The sequence below is a fragment of the Mandrillus leucophaeus genome, unplaced genomic scaffold (genome assembly GCF_000951045.1).
Source record: "Mandrillus leucophaeus isolate KB7577 unplaced genomic scaffold, Mleu.le_1.0 Scaffold64, whole genome shotgun sequence".
In the NCBI taxonomy this organism is placed as follows: Eukaryota; Metazoa; Chordata; class Mammalia; order Primates; family Cercopithecidae; genus Mandrillus; species Mandrillus leucophaeus.
In genome coordinates, this window is record NW_012106919.1 from 5,795,531 (window position 1) to 5,816,640 (window position 21,110).

General features: G+C 42.8%; 1 protein-coding gene and 1 long non-coding RNA gene across 4 annotated transcripts in view; both read right to left on the reverse strand.

The window, feature by feature from the left end:
• Window positions 1-1,462, reverse strand: part of LOC105554374 — a 20,297-nt gene extending 18,835 nt beyond the window's left edge. Inside the window, exon 1 of one of the 3 annotated variants that reach the window (XR_001008318.1) lies at window positions 1,296-1,411. This is a non-coding gene — a long non-coding RNA (uncharacterized LOC105554374). Of the gene's footprint in view, window positions 1-1,295 lie in introns of all 3 variants that reach the window. The other 2 variants (XR_001008316.1, XR_001008317.1) reach the window with 2 other exon arrangements.
• A 4,786-nt stretch (window positions 1,463-6,248) lies between these two features.
• LOC105554405 overlaps window positions 6,249-21,110 on the reverse strand; it is a 57,348-nt gene continuing 42,486 nt past the window's right edge. The window contains exons 3-4 of the mRNA XM_012000863.1: window positions 10,873-10,985; window positions 6,249-6,438 (exon numbers count right to left, since the gene is read on the reverse strand). Of these exons, the coding sequence (XP_011856253.1) occupies window positions 6,415-6,438; window positions 10,873-10,985 (137 nt within the window). The 3' untranslated portion in view covers window positions 6,249-6,414. The remainder of the gene's footprint in view (window positions 6,439-10,872; window positions 10,986-21,110) is intronic.

A 21,110-nucleotide genomic window follows, 5' to 3' on the forward strand; every position in this document is an offset into this window, starting at 1 on the left:
TCTTTTTTTTTTTTTTTTTTTTTTTTTTTTTTTAGACAAGAACTGACTCTGTCACCCAGGCTGGAGTGCACTGGTGTGATTACAGCTCACAGCAGCCTCGACCTGACAGGTTCAAGCCATCCTCCCACCTCAGCCTCCAGAGTAACTGGGACTACAGGCATGAGCTACCATAACCTGCTAATTTTTGTATTTTTTGTAGAGATGGGGTTTTTCCATGTTGCCAGGCTGGTTTCAAACTTCTGAGCTCAAGCAATCTGCCTGCCGTGGCTTCCTAAAGTGTTGGGATTACAGGCAAATGAGCCACCACGCCAGCCCACAATTCACTTTTAACACAAGTGAAACACATTTCATTAGACAATGGAATAGACTTATGCTAATTTTCTTTTCTCTCTTACTTTACACAGTCTGATTTCCTGAAGAGAGGAGGTGGAAGTAAGCTAATCAGGCCCTGAGTTAGCTGTCTCCAAGAAGCTTAGAGTGTCCCACTTACCTACGGGTTGCAGGGCCTGCACTGCCAGTAGGGCTGGCTTTTAGGGGTGCTGCTGTTGGTGTGTACTGTACTTGTTTTCTAGGATTGGGACAAGCATCCTAGAGCTCCTGGCTTTAGAGGCCAGGTCTGGGAACTGATGGGTGCAGCAAATGCAAACAGACAGCAAACAGGCCAAAGAGGAGATTCATTCACTGAAGAGGGCCCTGGTACAGTACTGTTGAGGTTTTGCTGCGGCCTGGACACGGCTGGCTCCTTCGACTTACACAATACGTCTTCTCTCTCTCTTTACCTGCACTTATAAGAATCGGTGCTAAGCATATGTGCCTACCACAGTGCAGCCTGTAGATTATTTAGTGAAGAAAGAATTGCTGCCATTTCCCAAATATTAAACGCCAGGTTCTGCCTATGCGTAATTTTCTCAATCTTCACAACACACCTGCTAACTTCAGTTTACAAATGAGGAGACGTACTGGCCGGCTGTTGCAGGCGTCTGGTTTTAAGGGCAGTGGCAGTAGAGAAAATGATTTATTTTAGCATCAGCCACTGTGCTAATCCCTTTAGATATCATCTCATTTAATCCTTTTAACAACCCTGAAGCATTATCCTTATTCCCAAGGGACTTCAGACCTCTCTGCCGTCCACACTGTCCCCTGCTCGGTGCAGGAGTGTAGACTGGGGCTGTTCCGTCTGGTGGTCTCCCCGACAGGGGCTCAGCTGGAAACTGGCCTTTGGGCTGGGACTGTGCCTCTGTACTTAGGCTGGCAGCCCATATTAGGACAGGGCACCGTGAAAAGCACTTTCTTACCGCATATGCACGATTTCACTCGGCCCTCACACAGCCCACGAGGTGGGCACTGCCACAGTGCCATCTCACAAGCGAGGAGGCCAGGCCCAAGCACTGAGGACCCGCCGCTCAGGTGGAAGCCTCCTGGTAGCTCGCGCGGCAGCCTGGGGGCGCGCGGATTCGTCTCTGCGCTACGGCGGCTGCCGAGGACCATCCCGCGGAGGCGGCGCTTGGCGGCGGGTCCTCGGCCTGAGGCTGGGTGACGCTTCCAAGCCCGGCCAGACCTACGTCTGCAAGAAGAGCAGAGGGTCCTCAGTCGGGAGCGGACCCCGCTGCGGCCCCAGCCGGCCCTGCCTGCAGCCGCCACCTGAGCGTGGGCGCGGCTGCTATCTCCCACCCGCGCGTCGGCCAGTAAAGGGCTCCGTGCTTAAACATCATTCGTTACAGAAGTATTGCAGCCATCACACGGCATTTTAAAAACACGAATGATGATAAATGACTTTAACACTGCTTCCAATTCTGCCCCAAGCACAGTATCATTACCATTTGCATGCGTTTCACTTCATTCGATTTCCATGTGTATGGATTTGTTTCTACACAGCTGTGGTAAAACGCACATAATAACCTGAATCCAGGGTTGTTTTCCACTTTGTAACATGAACATTTTCACTGTGTTATTACAAACGCTTCCTACCTATAATTTTTAATGGCAGGACTTTAAAAAATTGGGTTGATAACGCTGTCACTTCTCTCAGCATCTCGCAAATGTTTAACATTGAAGTGGCTTCCAAAGCTTCACCATTATAAATTATTCATTCTTTTTTTTTTTTTTTTTTTTTTGAGGTAGAGTCTCGCTCAGCTCACTGCAATCTCCGCCTCCCAGGTTCAAGAGATTCTCCTGCCTCAGCCTCCCGAGTAGCTGAGATTACAGGCATCTGCCACCACGCCCACCTAATTTTTGTACTTTTAGTAGAGACGGGGTTTCACCATGTTGGCCAGGCTGGTCTCGAACTTCTGACCTCAGGTGCTTCCCCCTCAACACCGCCTCGGCCTCCCAAAGTGCTGGGATTACAGGCGTGAGCCACGGCGCCTGGCCCATTCTTGTGTATAAAGTCCTTTCAGTATTGAGATCAGTTTCCTTAGCTTACATTCACAGGAGTGAAAGTGCTAGGTCAGAGTATGAACATTTAAAAACTTTCGGTATTATTGCCAAATGGCTTTTCACGGGTGACTTAGGGAGGTTTTGGTACTTGGAGCATTGCTACTTATATCCCATTTTTTCCCCCAGGAAAACATCTAAAATGTGCTTTCATTGAGAGATAGTGACCCTTTCTGAGAGTGTCTACATTTAATTGAGATCAGAGCTTGAAGTTGAAAATTTTGTGCCCTAATGGTGGGCCTTCAGACATCAGAAAACAGGGTAGGAAGGTTCTCACGGGTTAGGATTTTTCTGGTGACCCTGAATCGGGAAGACACTTATTCTGCTTTCACTTAAGGCTAACCTAGACTCCCAGCCCTGTGTAGAGTTCTGAGGGACGCCAGGGTCATAATGCGTCCCTGTACCTACTCGAACCCAGGGTACAGAGTTCATCTGGAAGAAGTGAAATAATTTATGAATTCACAGAATATTGATTATGATATCCTTCCTCCTCTAGATGACAAGGTAATAAAGAATAATGAGATGTGATCATGGGAAATAGCCACCATGAGCAGCAGCCACCAAGGCACATAAACACTGTGGAATTGACTCTGCTGTCAGCATGTGGGTTTCTGGGGTGAGAGATTATACCAAACTCAGTCCGGCTTCTTGTTTACTCTGTGTAAATCTACTTACTGCCAGGAATCTTCAGGCCAGTGTTGCCACCACTTGTTCTGTCTGTGATTCCAGTGATGAGTAGGAGGTGACCGGCAGGCAGACTGTCTCCCTATGGTTAGGGAGCCTCAGAGTTCTGCAGAGACTGGGGTATAGGTAGAAGATGAAAAAATATCCTTTCTGAATCAACTCTTTGCCTGTCTGGGAAAATCCCTACATTTCCTACCCACACTTTCTCTGCTCTAGGACCTAAGCCTTGGAGAGTTCCCCCCAGTTCATTGACCAGCTCCCTACACTAGAGTCCTTTTGTAGTGGGCATTGGGATGTACCACTCAGATTTCTCTTTAGGATTGGTGAACTTATTCCCTCAAGCTGCTGGGGATTTGCTGGCAGACAGACTTCTCCAGGAAGTGCCTTAGCTGAAGAGAGATGCCTCACTCAAGGTCACACCCCGTTCCCCTTCCTGGAGCAGCCCACATCCAGTGAGCTTTACTGGTCTAGCACCCTCACCCCACCTTCAAAGTTCCCTGTGGGGTCAGCAGATACCTTTGCTGAGACTGCTTTGCAGTCCAACTTCTCTCTCTGCACAAATTGTTTCTCATTTTCCTTCTGTTTCAAAGGTGTTAATCCCAAGACCACTCCTAATAAATGTCCTTCACGGAAGTTTCCATCTCTGTGTTGGCTTCTGGGAAACTCAGCCTGTGACACCAATCCCACATGAAATATTTATGTGCTACTCCCTGAGTCCCTTGTTTGATAAACATTATCTAGCAATAACATGGGGATAAGGTCACAACTCAAAATAGGCTAGCTTACAGCTTTGCAGCTTGTTTTGTGTCACTTCTTTTTTTCTGATTCTCACGAGCCCTGTCACACTACAACTCCTATTTCTAGGTGTGGAAGACAGAATAATGGCCCCCAAAGAGGACTGCATCCTAATCCCCAGAACCTCTGTATATGTTAATTACATGGCATAGGGAAATTAGGATTGCAGATAGAATTAAGGCTGATAATCAAGTGATCTTAAAATAGGAAGATTATACTGAATTTAACAGGCTCAATGTAATCACAAGGATCCTTAGACGTGGAATAGGGAGGCAGAAGAGAATCAGAGTGAGATGTGACTATGGAAGAGAATCAGGGAGATGTGAAAAGTACTCACTCGCCAGATGGAAGAAGGGGTCATAAACCAAGGAATAAATGTGGCCTCCAGAAAGTGTGAAAGGCAAGGAAATGGATTCTTCCCTAGAGCCTCCAGAAAGAAGTGCAGCCCTGCCAACACCTTTATTCTAGCCCATGTCAGAGTTCTAGCCTGAAAAACTGTAAAATAATACGTTTATGTTGTTTTGAGACATTTAATTTGTAGTAACTTGTTACAGCAGCAATAGGAGACTAAGACACTGGGCAAATCTGCTTCCTTCCCAAGGGCTCACTTATAGGTGAGGCCGCAGCAGGAGTAGTGAGGAGGAAGCAGTTGGAACAGAACAACCTCTCACATGAATAACCCTTGGCCCTCCTGTCTTGATGCTACCATGAAAGAAGAAAGCATCTAATATTTCTCTATAATCTACCTCTTTAAAGTGAAATAATAAATCTGAGAATTTTAGCAGTAGAAAAAAGGATAAAGTTCATCTTTATCAATGACTTTCAAGCTTTCATTTTGCAGAGGAACATTTTTTAAAAATAGGGAATCACAGACATACAGTATCTAAGACATAAAAGTGGAGCTATCCTGATTGAAGCCCAAGGCCCATGGTCTTTTGCCTCCCCTGAGGAACTCTAACTTTCGCCTCCCATAAGGACCTGAGGACGAAGGGCAAAAACCATCCACCTAGGACACTTGGCCCCTGGACTAGTTAACAGCAAAACAAAAATTAGAACTCAAGTCTCTACCTCAGCCCAGTGCCTAGGCAAAGAGATTGACTATAGACTGTTCTCAGAACACTTGTGTGACAGGCTTCTCTGGTCAATGAGATTTCTGCAGCATCACAGTACATCTGTGAATTTCCTATAGACAGATCTACACCTCTTCTTATATGTTTCTTGTGGATGTTTCACTTTGTTATACACTGGATCTTCACACCTAGAGCCAGTCCCACTGGAGATGTGAAATAAGCAGCTTACTACATGATGTGTAGTTGTCACACAGTCATCATCTGACTCCAAAGCCCTCCCCCAGCAGTCCGCCAAGATGCCTGACACTCTACCATTGGAGTCACTAAGGTATTGCCTCCAAATCCTCCCTTCAAAATTTAAATACATTTCATTGATTGGGAGGCTCACACTGTATCATTTCTAAACATCAGGGCCTAACAAATCTCTGGATTCTTTTTTTTTTTAATGGTACATAAATGAATGTAGCATCTTGCAATCAATGTCATTTTAGATTTGAGGAAATATGGTATGTGACTTGGGCGAATGATAAATAAATTAACCCATTAGCACCTTTGAAGGTTGAAGCAGATCAGAGTCCTCAAAGAATGGAGATAGGAGTGTGTGTGCATGTGTGAGTGTGTATGTGTGCAAGGTACAGTCTCCGTACTAGGAGGGATCTGAGAAGACAAGAACAAGCACGACAGGGAAGGGAGGGAGACATGGGAAAGGTTTCTTGGGCTGTGTGGAGTTTATATTCTGACATAGAAATTGAATAAATTAAGATCCTCATTTGGAGACATGGGAAGAGGTTTTTTGGATTGTGTAAAATTTATATTCTGACATAAGAAATTGAATAAATTAAGATCCTCATTTGTTCTTGGCAGCAAACGAGATTCCAAAATGGTTGCTAGAGTTATGTTACAATGACATTCCTTATTTCAGAGTCTATAATCAAGCAAATCAAGTTAATCAAGTAAATATAAAATATAGAGTTTTAAATGTAACTCATTCGTTCTACCAAATGGACATCCTCATCACTTCTCTATACTGGCTAAAAATCAGATGGTCGCTAACATGAGCCTTAAAGAGTAACAGTTGGTCAACTAGACTTTTGTTTGTCCAATAGTTCATTTGGCTAAATGAACTATTAATTCATTTCACCAGCATCTTCTGACTTAATCAAAGGTCAGCAGCCCAAAGGTATTTGCCAATCCTAGGATGACATTTAAGATCTAAAAAATAAAAATATACTTTTGAAATACAGACATGCATTCATTAACTAATAATTATGATGAAGACAAGAGTTTATTATTTAAACAATTTTGTTTGAGAACAGAAGGAGAAACCAAAATTGCAATCCAGGGACTTGTTATTTCGTCTTCCCTGCTGCAAAAATTAGCTATCACTTGGTGTCCAGCCAAGGCCATGAAGTCCCACTTTGCTTGCCTTTCATTATAAATTTGGAGATGTGCTCCTCTGGAAAACAAATTGGCACTAACATATAATAAAATTCTCTGCAAAAGGACAACAGACCTTTACAAATCACACAGAGGGAAAACAACAGTTTTCTGCTAAAAAAAAAAATTCATCATGTCACTGTCTGTAATTCACCAATATGGGTGCAAATGCTTAGAATATTTTTATGTTTGGCAGAAAAGATAAAGGTCTAAAGAAGAAATATCACTGATGGCTGAACTGAACAGAACATAATGAACTGAAAATCTCTCAATTTTAGCAGCTCCCTCTTCAGCCCTTAGAGCACTCCCAGTAGTGGTGCAACCCTCGTACTTAGGTTATCCTGCAGAAGCTACTGGCGTTTAGCAATGTGCTAGCTGATCTGAGGGAAGGCACAGGGAGATACAGAGATGCAGAAGTTGACCACTGAATGCAGCCCTAAGTGAGCAAATGGACGGAGAGAGCTCAAAATCTTGCAAACAGGTACCATTTGTGAAATCAGTTCCCCTTGTTTCAAACTCATTAATGGTGAGTTCCTGTATGCTGAGTTTCTGCAGAACATAGCCCATCTGGTTAGAAAAATGCCTACACCATAATTCAGCAGACATTTTCTGAAAACATACCATGTGCAAGGTATTGAATGGGGCACCATGAAGGATACATACCGACATTGTAGAGCATACCTGCCCCCAGGGAGCTCACCATCCATGGTAGAGACAGAAATACCACAATAGGAAGATGAGCAGGGCGACAGTGCTGTCACCCAGCCACAAAGGATAATGGATGTGATAGGAGTCACAGAAGAGGGAGAGTTGCATCCTGATGCTGGATGGTGGGAAGAATGGAGATGATGTTCGGTCCACATCTTAACAGAAGAGTAGAATTTTAACAGGGAATGACGAAGAAAGTTCATTTAGGGCAGAAGACACAGCATGAACAAAAGAGATGATTGCAGGAAAATGCAGGGGTGTTTAGAGCAAAGGTGAGTTACTTGGGGTGATAGTGATGGAAAAAAAGAGGCTGGATTGTGCTGGTTTGCCCAGATGTTGTCTGGCAGGACTGAGGAAACGGGGAGGCTGTGGAGCAGGGGCATATCCTGTCAGGTCACACCATGTGTCTTTGCCACCAATCCATCCTTCACGGGCTCAGAAGAGGGAGGAGTAAATGCCTGTGATAGCCTGATTTTCTAGCAATTACAGGAATCACTGCCCTGCACGTGGTCTGACCTCATGCCTTAGCCTTCATCTACAGAAACTAAGGCTTTATTGTAGTCTAGCAGCCACCACAACAAGCCCACTTACAATCAAAACGCCCCCTGGGATACCAGCCAAAGGGAGCAATGAGGGCAGAGCCCAGCCAACTGAGTGATGCTCATCCACCCCTCAACTTGGAGTTGAATTCACAGAGGTAAGCCCCATATTACATTTAGAACATTTTCAACACCCCAAAAAGAAATTCTATGCCTCTTACCCCCTCGGTTCTATCTACCACCTCCTCAACCCTAGGCAACCACTAGATCTACTTTTTGTCTATAAAAATCTATAGAGATTTGTCTATTCTGAGCATCCCATGTAAGTGGGATCATGCAATAACACCTTTTGCATCTGGTTAGTTTCACTTCACAGAATGCTTTCAAGGTTTATCCATGCTGCAGCATTCCTTTTTCATGGTCAAATAATATTTCACTATGGATACATCTCATTTTATTAATCCATTCATCAGTTGATGGATATTTGGGTTGTTTTGCTTTTTGTTCATTATGAATAATTCTGCTATGAACACTTATGTACAAGTTTTGTGTGGACATATGTTTTCAATTATCTTGGGTGCATATATATGAAAGTGGAATTGCTGGGTCTTTTCTTCTCCATTCCCATTTCTTCTAGCACTTAACATGCATATCTATTAAACGAATAAATATCTGTTGAATGAATGAATAAAAGCATCTCATCTTCTTAGAAGACTTTTTGGCAGTTAACTACAAAACACACCAACATTAACAACTACAATTGGCAGTTAAGCCTTGTCACAGTTCGCTTTGTGGCTTATTTAGGTTGAGGTAAGCCGGGGACTCCTCTCACCTGCCTGATCCTTCTTTTGAAGCTGAGGAAGCTGGGGTGGGTAAGCAGAGTGAGCATGGACCTCCCCAAATCACCCAGGAAGACAGAAGCTTATCTCAACTCTGGCAGGTTCTCAGAGCAGCAAAGGCCCCAGAATCTGGCTGACTCACTCCAGAAGACGGAGCTGCCAGGAGCCTAGTCAGCCACGATGGGGCTTCACAAGGATGGCACCTCCATGCTGGGCTGTGTGATGAGGACAAGAAGGGACAGAGGCTGCATTCCCCCCGACCCACCAATCTAAAGATGCTCAGGGCCTGGTGTGTGTGTATGTGGGGAGGTAGGGGTGGTGGCCTAGGGCACATGCAACTCTGTGCACTTAGCATTCCTATGAGTATCCTGCTGCCCACAACCCAAGGGTTATTATCAGTCATAAAGGGACACATGGAGACTTGGAATTCTTATCCAGACAGCAGATGCCACGGTGAGGCCTCAGCCCATACCTCGTGCACCCTCCACGCTCCTGCCCAGCCAGCACCGGGCTGCTCAGCAGGACAGCACAAGCACCGGACAAACTGCTTTGGCAGCTGTAACCCAGATTTATTCAGGGCAATGGGCAGCTAGGCAGGTTCCCTCCCAGCTGGTGCTGGGTAGGGCCGTGCCCTTCCATGGTTATCCCTATGGCATGCCAGGCTGGGTCAGACTCCTCACAGATGGTCTGGCAATACTTACTCTGACCCAGCACACAGCTTCTGGGGTTCATTGGTCCAAGCAGAGCTACAACAAGCGGCTTGGATTTCTAGGGAAGGAGCAGAAGGAAACTCCTCCTGCCACCCCTTACCACCCCCTTTCCTCCTCCTATTGACTTTCCATCTGCCCTTCAAGGCCCAGCTGCCCACACACAGCTCCTGCCTCTTGTCATTGTGGGGCCCACATGGACACCCCCTCCTTCCTGTGCTCTCTCATAGTTTGATGGGCTATTTTCTCTCCAGCAAGACTAAAATCCTTAAGGCAAAGAATAGTTCTCCTTCCATAACAGCTTTTTTGAGACTTTCAGAACAGAGCCCCCAATTCAGAAATCAACAAAAACATTTTCTCAGGCTCATCAAGCCACTTTCATGTCTGATAGCCATACCCACTGGCCTGGCCCTTACTCAATACCTCGATGGTTCATTCAGCATGTAGCCAATATTTCATGCCTAAATAAGAACAGTCATGTTTTTAAGATGTCAAAAGGAGCACATGTTCAACAGAGAAAATACAAAAGCTTTAAAAAAAAAACTACCCATCACCCCACATGCAGAAGTAACTCCTATAAAATGTTGGTGTGTATGTTCCTCTTGTTTTTCTACTTGTGTTTATTACTTTTTTCAAAATTGTGATTCAAATGTGCATGCTGTTTTACAACAAACATTATGAATATAGCATAGTGCTATTTGATTGGATTTTTTGCAATTTTAATGGCTATATAATATTCTATCACATGGATGTCATGTGTTTTATTTCATCAGTGTTTAATTGTTCCTTATATTGGTTGCTTTCCATTTCAAAATTTATAAATAATGCCATGATGAATAATCTTATACAGAAATAATTTTGCACACTTCTGAATATTCTTTTAGGAAACTATGGGATCAAAATTATAAACTTCTTCAATTTTTTTTTAATTTCCTTTTAAATAGAGACAGGGTATCATTATGTTACCCAGGCTGGTCTCAATCTCCTGGCCTCAAGCGATCCTCCCACCTCAGGCTCCCAAAGTGCTAAGACTATAGGCATGAGCCACTATTCCTAGCCAAACATTTTTAAAGCTTCTTAAACTCATTGCCTAATTGCCCATCAGATGAGTTATGGCAATTTACACTCCTACTGAATTTGCCTGCAACAGTTTGTAATAGGCATCTTTCGATTGGAATCCTCAAAATTAAGAGAGGACAAGGGCTGAGCAGGTCCAGTGATATCAAAAGGTCGAGTAAGAAAAAGTAATACCCAGGCACAATGCTATGCAGAATGGAGAGCTATGTGTTCACAAAAATACCTATATTCGTCAAGAAAATGTTACACCATCCCACACACTCCCTACCCCCAGTGTCCTCTGCTGTAAGAGGCAGGCAAATATATAACACATTTTAGAAAGTGTTCCTTCTAAAGCCAGCACAAAAGCAAGCGTCCTTTCAGTGGCAGAGCGAGGAGGAATCTCAGTGTCAGGAATCCTGAGTCTCAAGGCCCAGCTTGTCTGCCATTCCCACAGAAACATACCCATTGGGTGCCTTCAGCCTGACCCTCAGTTTTCCCATCCAAAAGTTACAAAGATTATGAGAAGCTACACAGTGGGATTATGTGAGCGTCAAACATGATCAAGTAGGCCAAAATACTTTGTAAACAGTCAAATGCTGACCTTATTGCTAAGACTGGATGCTTGAAGGCATAAGCACTGTTCACTTGAGAGAAAGATGTTCTTCCCTGGAGACACTGGAAGGACAGAGCGCTGCTGCAGCATCCCCACAGCACCTAAGAATACAGGAGAGTCGCTATCAGTGACTCTTTTCCACATTGCAGAGACTGAATAAGAACTAGTTTCTGTAAGTCACAGGAGGAGAAAGAAAAGACCTTTGCCTATTTAAATTCCGGCCCACAAGGTTCTGCTTTAGACATGGCCGATTCAAGGCTTTTCTTGGTCCTTCATGTCATGGGGATTTAACTGCTCTACATTTGCAGGAAGCTTAATTGGCTCCGTTGCTAGAGGATCTGCTCCTACCATTTTCCTTTGCATTCGTGGCAGGCCTCAGAGGAAAAGCTGGAAATAATAATGCTGCAAGGTGAAATGAGGCGATGTGCTGGAAATTGCTTGGAAGAGTATAAAATACTAGGCAAAGGTAAGGTCTGATTATCACCCCTGGTGTGGAAGCACTAGCTATGCAGGAGAGCCTGTGTAGCAGTCAGGTGAATTCCAGTGCCAGATCCATGTGGTATTGAGTCCTGGCTCTGTCCCCTACAAAGTGCACAACAATGGGCACAGTATTTTACCCACAAAGCCTTGTTTCCTCCTCTTTCCAGCACCTTCAGCTCCCTGAACGTGTCTTTGTTCATGTGTTTGCTAACTACCTTCTTCCACAGAAGCAAGCTCTAGGAGGCAGGGAGATTTTCAGCCTTGTTGACTGGAAGATCCCAAGACAAGGAAGAGCACCTGCCTCCAAAATTACTTGTCAAACAAATGAGTGCCTCTGGCACTCCCTTAGGACACTGTCTCCAGGAATTCTGTTTTGTCCCTCCAACCACTTCAAGGACTCAGCTTGATGTCTAGAATAAGGGTGACAAGTTAGGGTTGTTGGTGGGTGATAAGAGGATGGGCAAGGAGGGGGCGCCACTGGAAAAATAATTAACCTACGTGAGCTCACAGCAACTTCCTTCAGGAAACTTGACCCACTCCTTTTTTCAAAAAAAAAATAGCCACTAAAGAGATTGTGATTTTAGCATGGAATCTCTGTGGGCAATAATCGTTCCTAAAAGGGAGTGTTAATTTTAGATTGAAAAACGCTCCTTGCTTTTGAAGAATGTATACTCAATAAACATAATGTTTCCACTGGGAAAAAAAAAAAAAAAGATGAATAGACTAACTCCAAACCAGAAAAGCTTAATTCTTCAAGTGTATATGGCCCCATACAGGCCAAGGCAGTCTCTCTGCCAGGATAGCAGTTCCCACTTCATGCCTCCCTCCCTCTCTGCACCTCTGGAGAAAAGGCAGCTGGCTGTGGCCAGGCAGGGTGCAAGGAAGCCAGCCTCTCCTGATAGAAATTTGTGGGGGCTACAAGTGCTGAGTCAGACCTGGGCTCTGCATCCGGGCCGGGACCTCACACCCACCAGCAGCTGTCAGGCATAGGGATCTGCTCAGGACCAGTTCTGCTCTGCATCTACATTCCTAGCAACATATGTTGAGTGAATGATGGAGGAGAAGCCAGCTTGAATTAATGAGTGAATGAATGAATGGATGTGTGTTGAGGATGTGTGCGATGTGCCAAGTACTGCAGCAAGCACTGTCACCTACTTCATCATCTGCACAGCAATTCTGCGAAGTGGATGATCATGCCTATTCAAGGTCAGGTAACTCAGGCAGTTTGCCAAAGAACTAACCCAGGACTCAACCCATTGTTTGGACCTACCAAATAGCTGATAAAAGCTCAATTTTGGGCTTACTACATGAGGAGTTCATAAGTACTTTAATCCTTTCATTCTTTTCCTTCCTTCCTTCCTTCCTTCTTTTCTTATTTCCTTCCTTCCTTCCTTCCTTCCTTCCTTCCTTTCTTTCTTTTCCTTCTTTCTCCTTCCTTCCTTCCCTCCTTCCTTCCTTCCTTCCTTCTTTCCTTCCTTCCTTCCTTCTTTCCTTCCTTCCTTCCTTCTTTCCTTCCTTCCTTCCTTCTTTCCTTCCTTCCTTCCTTCTTTCTTTCTTCCTCTTTCTTTTGAGACAGAGTCTTGCTCTGTCACCCAGACTGGAGTGCACTGGTGTGGTCATGGCTCACTGCAGCCTCGGCCTTCCAGACTCAGGCAGTCCTTCCACCTCAGCCTCCCAAGTAGCTAGAACTATAGGCAGTGCATGCACCATCACTCCCAACTAATTTGTTTTTCTGTAGAGATGAGGGGTCTCGCCATGCTGCCCAGGCTGGTCTCAAACTCCTGGGCTCAAGCAATCCTCCCATCTCAGCCTCCCAAAGTGCTGGGATTTTAGGCATGAGCCACTGCACAGAGCCTTTTTTTTTTTTTTTTCCAAAATGGTTGTAGGAAAGGAAGAGTGTCAGCACTATTATCCGAACCTAGAGAGGGTCTCTTGGCACTGTGCATGTGCTGTGGGATCTACAGTGAAAAAACTTGAGAGAGATAGTTACTGTATTAAACAAAAGAGTTGGGATCCAGAAGATCTTGAAGGTTTGAAGGAGGAGCTGGAATTAAAGTAATGCCCCACCCCGAATTTTTTCAATTACAAAAATCAAACCAATTCACTTAAAGTCCTGTCAGAGTCATTAACCTAACTCTATACGGAGGGAGGAGGAGAGCTTACAAGAATCAGTAGTGATTCTTGTCATTAATTGGCTATGTCATAGCACTTACCCTGTGGTAGTCTAATTATCAGAGGGAGGGGCAGGGGCAGGAAAGGGCTGAGTACAAGATCAAGATTAATGTAGCTGTAGGGTAGTCCTCAAGGCCGGTAGGCCAAACTACAGCATTTCGTAGGTGCCTGAGGAAATTATAGGAGTTACATGGTCATTGCAGGTTCTATCTCGTTGTTCCCATCTTATAAAGATGTAGCGAGGATTAGGTGAAATAATATATTAAGAACTTAATGATGCATGGTACATAATAGTTAATAAATATTAGTCATTGCTATTTTTTCTAAGTCTTCCATGTTATAAATTTCTATGATGTGTATTTTTATTTACATGAAGTATTTTCCTCTTCAGGTTTATTTTCTTTAGCTAAATTTTCAAAAGTGAGATACCTGAATGAAAGGGTACAGGCACCCTTAGATCTCATGATAGTTCATACATATTACCAAATTGCTTTCCTAAATCATTCGAATGATATATGCCATGACCAGCCACAAGGGAACCATCACTAGCACTGTGGCACTGGGTATTTTTTTTTTTTTCTTTTTTGAGATAGAGTCTTGCTCTGTCGCCCAGGCTGGAATGCAATGAATGCAACCCTCCACCTCCCTGGTTCGAGCAATTCTCCTGCCTCAGCGCCCCGAGCAGCTGGGATTACAGGCGTATGCCACCACATCCAGCAAATTTTTATATTTTTAGTAGAGACAGAGTTTTGCCATGTTAGTCAGGCTGGTCTCGAGTTCCTGACCTCAGGTGATTCACCCGACTCAGCTTCCCAAAGTGCTAGGATGACAGGCATGAGCCACCATGCCCTGCCACACTGGGTATTAGTATTGATTTGTATTTATAATAATTGGATTGATTTTTAGGGTTGATCCTTCTACAAATACCCATCCAGAGAAACAGCGGACTGGGTTTAGCTGGATACAGGGCAGGGCCAACCAACCAGCTAGAATGAAACCAAAGGCAGGAAAGGGCCTCTCAGGTCAGGGAAGACTGATAAGAAAACTAGCAAGGATATGACCATTCTCAGGTGCTCACGGCAGGAAGGAGTGGAGCCATAAGATGCACATTGACCCCCCACCAAGAATGCTGCAGATAAACCCAGATAAGATGAAAGACCTCTGAGGCCTGAATAGCTTGTTCAAGGAAGAAAGAAAGGACCAGTGGCAGGCAAGAAAAGCTCACAGAAGCCCAGCCCATGTTGCCTGGCAACGTGTGGAGGAGAGGTGATAAAAGGAAGGGTCCCCAAATTATACTTTTCTGCAGAGGAATAAGAAGAAAAAACCTGTTGGGAAATTCAGGAACACAATACCTTATAAGGACTTCTGGTCACCAGAACTTAGTACTTTTCTGTTGTTTAAGCCACTCCGTTTGTGGAACTTTGGTAGGCGGCCCCAGCAGACAATGCAAAGGTCCTCCTGGATCTAGCCTCCCTTCATTCCTCTCCTCAGCTCTCAGTATCCCCCCTCATTCACTCTCCTAGCACAGCCGACCTCCTCCTATTGCATGGAGACACTAGGCACACTTCCACTTTGGGCACTTTGCAGGGCTGTTCCCTCTGCCTTGAACTTCCTTCTCCCCAAATCTGCCTGACTCCCTCCTACACCTCCTTCAGATCTTTACACCAATGTCACCTTCTTAATAAGGCTTTTCTTGACTACTTTGTTCAACACTGGACCTTCCCCTACTCCCACCTTCTCGTTCCTCTTACCCTGCTCTCTTTTTTTTCCTGATAGCCCCAGTCCCTCTGACATACTATACTATTACACTCTCCTTGTTTATCACCTTTATTGTTTCTTGTCTGTCTCCCTGCACTGGAAGTTGCATGCCATGATGTCAGCAATTTTTGTCTGTTTTGATCACTGATTCCTCTCAAGTGTCTTGTACAGTGTTTGACACATAAAAGGCACTCAATAACTGATGAGCAAATGAATGATCTTGAGTGGCTGATGTGTCTGGTGTCTGTGTGTGTGTGTTTGTGTGTGTGTGTATGACTTCAGTGCTTACTCTATGTCTACCCCATGCTAAGCACTGCTTGAATGCCTGTGGAAACCTCTTAACAACCCTATGGGGTAACAATGATTATCTTCATCTTACATAAACAAGGAAACCAAGACTTACAGAGACTAAGAACCTTGCCTATGCTTCTTCTGTAAGTCGGCACATCGGAGTCCATATTCACACTCCAGGCTTTCTGATCCCAATGCCACACTGGCTTCTTGCTGGGCATTGGCACGGGCTCTGTTCAGGAGAATGCCCCATGTCCCGTTTCCTAGGGATCAGGGTAGTAGCCCAGGGCAGCTGCAGCCCAAGGCAAGTGTTTCTAGAGTGGCCCTGAGCCACAGCTGGCCACCACCCAGCTGGTAATGGCTCAGGCTTCCAGGCTTGGCTCACTGATGATCAGCAGGGTCCAGATCACCCTGGATCTGCCACTCACACGTGTGCCTGAGAGGGTGAGAGAAAGGGAAGATGAGAGAGGGCAGTAAATGAGGGCAGGGAGCAGCAGGCTATTGAAATTCTAGACTCACTAGGAGCCAAGTGGGCCGGGAGGCTGGTATTACTGACTGTGCTCAGCGGGCACCCAGTGGGCAGAAATCCCATTGCCCAGTTCTCCTGGGGCGGGGGTTGAAGGGCAGACTGTAACTCTGTAGTTGTATTGTGATAGCGAAGGAGGAAACAAGAGCAGCTGATCCGGCCTGGATCAGGAGTGCCCACGTGCAAACAGACAGGCCTTTGTGTCCTGGGCCCAGACAACAGGCTGCATTCTTCCCCCACCTCGGTGACGTCCTTCACGGACATGTCCTCAGAGTGCGTTTTCAAAGGATTAATCAGCTACGGATCAGATGACACGGCATTCCCTCTGTTACCCACTCTTTGCCGTAGCTGTGCCTTCACTTGTCTCTGAGCACAGAGTTGGAGGCCAGCCCCAGCCCTGCCCTTGGGGTGCTTACAGTGGTCCCCAGGTAGCTGCAGGCCTCAGAGATCTCAGCTGTCAGAATCTCAGAACACAGGGGCTGAAAGGGCCCAAGAGCAAGTCCGACCCCTGCTTTTTATTGGAGAGGTGATGGAGTAAGCGATAGGGCCATCACTGGGAGCCAGGGGTCCTGCCCCTGACAGCAGTGTCCTTTCTGGTAGGAGCGTTAAGCTGCCCCAGAGTCTGACAGATACATCAGCCCCCACCAAAGGACCTAAATCACCTCCTGGAGAAGCCTGAGGGAGATGGCTTCTTGATGAAGGTAGACTTAATTCTCACTAGGCTTAATTCTGGCTGGTTTCCAAAGCAAATGGCTTTCCTTGCCCAAGCCAAATGCAGGAGACAGGAAGCACCCAAGGATGTTTATTGCTGTCCTGCTTAACCACACTGTGGGACCCCTGAATGATCAGTTACCTTGTGAAATGCTTCTTTCTCTAGATGGACAAAAACATCCCTTGGATACTAAAATGGCCATCTTCCCTGGCTTTTGGGGATCATGCTCTCAGAAATTAGAAGACTTGGGTTCTACTTCAGGTATGGCAACTTCAGACCGCAAGATCATAGAAAAGGAGCTCTCCTAACCCCTGATAACCACTGATCTGTTCTCCATCTCCACGATTTTATTTTATTTTTTTAAGAATATCCTACACATGGAATAATTGAGTATGTAATCTTTTTTTACCTTAAACTTTTAATTTTGAGATAAATGTAGGTTATGCAGTGGTAAAGAATAATACAGAGATTCTATGTGCACTTTATCCAATTTCCCTTAATGATATTATCTTGCAAAACTATAAAGCCGAGATACAGAATATTTCCAATAGCACAAGGATTCCGCATTGACCTTTTATTCCCATACTCACTTCCTTTCCACCCCCGCCGACTCCTTAATCCCTGGCAATCACTAATCTATTCTCCATTTCTAAAGTTTTGTCATTTCAAGAATGCTATATTTAAGGAATCATACTGTATGTAACCTTTTGTGATAGGATTTTTTCACTCAGCATAATTCTCTGGAAATGCATCTAGATTATTGTGTGTATACCTGCTAAGTATTATTCTACAGTGCAGATGTCCCACAGTTTGTTTAACTATTCACCCACTGAAGGATATCTGGGCTGTTTTCAGGTTTTGGCTGTATGAATAAAGCTATTATAAACATTAGTCTGCAGGATTTTGTATGAACATTTGTCTTCATTTCTCTGGGATAATTGCCCAGGAGTGTAATTGCTGGGTCATATGGTAGTTACATGTTTAATTTTTAAGGAAACTGACAAATCATTTTCAGATTGGCTGTAACATTTTTACTTTCCTGCCAGAAATATGTGAGTAGTCCAGTTTCTCTCCATCATCAGCAGCATTTAATGTTATCATGATCTGTTTTTAGCCATTCTGATAGGTGTGTGGTGATAAAATTGTCATCTTAATTTTCTTTTCCCTAATGGCTGATGATGTTGAACAACTTTAGATGTGCTATTTGCCATTTGTATATCTTCTTCAGTGAAATGTCTATTTATGTCTTTTGCTCATGATCTAATTGGATTATTTGCTTTTTTACTGTTGAGTTTTGAGAGTTCTTTATATATTCTAGATACTAGTCCTTTACTGCATATGTGATTTGCAAATGTTTTCCTCCATTCTGTAGCTTATCTTTTCATCATTTTAACAGGAGTTCTTATAGAACAAAAATTTTGAATTTTCATTAAGTCCAATTTATCATTTTTTCTTTCATGATTATGTTTTTTGTATTAAGTCTGAAAACTCTTTGCCTAGCTGTAGACCTCAAAGATTTGCTCCTAGTTTTAGGGTAAAAGTTTTATATTTTTGTGTTTTACATTTAAGTCCATGATCCATTTTGAGTTAACTTTTGCTTAAGGGTGTGAAACTTAGGCCAATATTGGTTATTTAGTTGGTTGGCTGGGATTGATTATTGCCCCTAGGTGTCCATTGGTGCCAGCATCATTTGTTGAAAAGGCTTTCCTTTCTCTAAGCAGTTGCTCTTGACTCTTGTTAAAAGTCAGTTGGGCATAAAATGTCCAGAATAGGCACATTTATTGAGGCAGAAAATAGACTAGTGGTTGGTCTAGGGCTAGTAGGGGGAGTTGCAGAAAAGTATGGATCACTGATAAAGGGTACAAAGTTCTTTGGGGGGTAATAAAAGTGGTTTAATACTGATTGTGGTGATGGTAGCACGACTCTGGGAATATATTAAAAACCATTGGGTTTTACATTTTAAGTAGATGAATTGTGTGGTGTGTGAACTATATCTCAGTAAAGCTGTGACCAAAAGAAATCAGTTTGGCATATTTGAATAGGTCTATTTCTGGGTTCTGTATTCTGTTCAATTGGTCCATGTGTCTATTACTTTGCCAATACCACAAAGTCTTGATCACTGTAGCCATACAGTAAGTCTTAAAATGTGACAGATGGTTTCCTTTCACTTTGTTCTTTTTTTCCAAAATATTTTAGCTAGTCTAGTTCCTTTGTCTTTTCATGTAGATCTTGGAATGATTCTATCCATATCTGCAAAAATCTTATCAGGATTTTGATAGGTACTGCCAGTCCTCTCTATCAATTGGTTTCACATCTGTAGATCCAACCATCAAGGACCAAATATTAAAAATAATAATAATAATAAAAATGCAACAAAAAAACACAAATAAAAACCATACAACATATCAACTATTTACATACATTTAATTGTATTAGGTATTATAAGTAATCTAAAGATGATTTAAAGTATATGAGAGGCTGTGCTTAGGTTTTATGCAAATACCATGACTTTTTATTAAGGGACTTGAGCATCCAAGGATTTTGGTATGCAGGAGGGTGTCCTGGAGCCAATTCCCTGAAAATATCGAGAGATGATTTTTATTGCAATAAGTGTATATCAATTTGGGAGAAATTGACATCTTTGTTAAATTTTCCAATTTATGTTTTGCAGGAGATGGGTTTTATGAACATATATATATACACACACACACACATATACACACACACACACAGGAAATACATATATAAATTTTCCAATTCATGAACATGGCATGTCCCTGCATTTATTTAGATGTTGTTTGATTTCTTTCATCAATGTCACGTGATTTTCTGAATTTAAGTTTTGTATGTTTTGTTGGATTTACCTAAGTATTCCTTTTTTTAAGGCTATTGTAAATGATACTGTATTTCTAGCTGTAGTGTTTAAGTCTTCACTGCTAGTATATAGATGTATGATTGATTTTTGTGTGTTTGTCTCACACCCTGTTACATTGCTGAATTAACTGATTAGTTTTGGATGTTCTTTTTGTGGATGCCATGGAATTTCTATGCAAATAAGCATTTCATCTTAAATAGAAACATTTTTATTTATTCCTTTCTGACCTATATGCCTTTATTTCCTTTTCTTGCCTGATTAAACTGGCCAGAATTTCCAGCACTACGTTGAATAAGAGTGGTGAGAGCACACATCTTTGTTTTGTTGCTGATATTAGAGACAAAGTATTCAGTCTTTACAATTAGATATAATGTTAGCTGCAAGTGTTTCATAGATGCTTTTTATCAAGTTGAAGTTTCTTTCTATTACTGTTTTTCAAAAAAATTTCTTTTATCATGAATAGGCATTTAATTTTGTTGAGTGCTTTTTCTTTTACATCAGTTGATATGATCATCTAATTTTTCTCCTTCTTTTTTAGTCTGTTAACATGGTGAATTACATTGATTGCGCCAGCCTTGTATCTCGGGAATAAACTCTTAATTGGTGACTTTTTATATATTTGCTAAATTCTGTTTAGCAATACAATAATTCTTTTTATATATTGCTAAGTTCCATTTCCTATTTTCTTAGAAACTTTTGCATCTGTATTCATGAGAGATACTGTTCTGTAATATTCTTTTTTTGTACTATCTTTGTCTGGCTTTGGTATGCAGGTAACACCAGCTTGATGAAATAAATTAGGACAGGTTCCTTCCTATTTTACTTTCTGGAAAAGATTTTGTAGAATTGAAGTAAATTTTGCTTTATTCTTTTTTATTCTCCAAAGACACCATTTGAGCCTGAAGATTTCTTTGTTAGGAATTTTTTCACTACCAATTAATTCAATTTATTTGGTAGCTTTGGGCTATGCAAATGATCTGTTTCATATTGGGTGAGCTGCAGTAGTTTGTATTTTTGAATAGATCTGTCCATTTCATGTAACTTGTCAAATTTGTGTGTGTAGAGTTGTTCATACCTTTTTTATTAACCATTTGATGCCTCCATGGTCTGTAGTGATATGCCCTGCTTCATACCTGATATTAATAATTTGTGTCTTCACTCCTTTTTTCTTTGTCAGTCTTGCTAGAGAGGTTTGTTGATTTTATTGATCTTTCAAAGGATCAACTTCTTATTTCATTGGTTTTCTCTACCGTTTTTCTGTTTTAAATTTCATTATTTCTGTGATTAATTTTATGATTTTCTTCCTTCTGCTTGCTCTGGGCTTATTTTTTTCTTCTTCTGTATGTTCCTGAGGCGGGAGCTTAGATTATTGGTTTGATACTTTCCTCCTTTTTCTAGAGTATGCTTTCAGT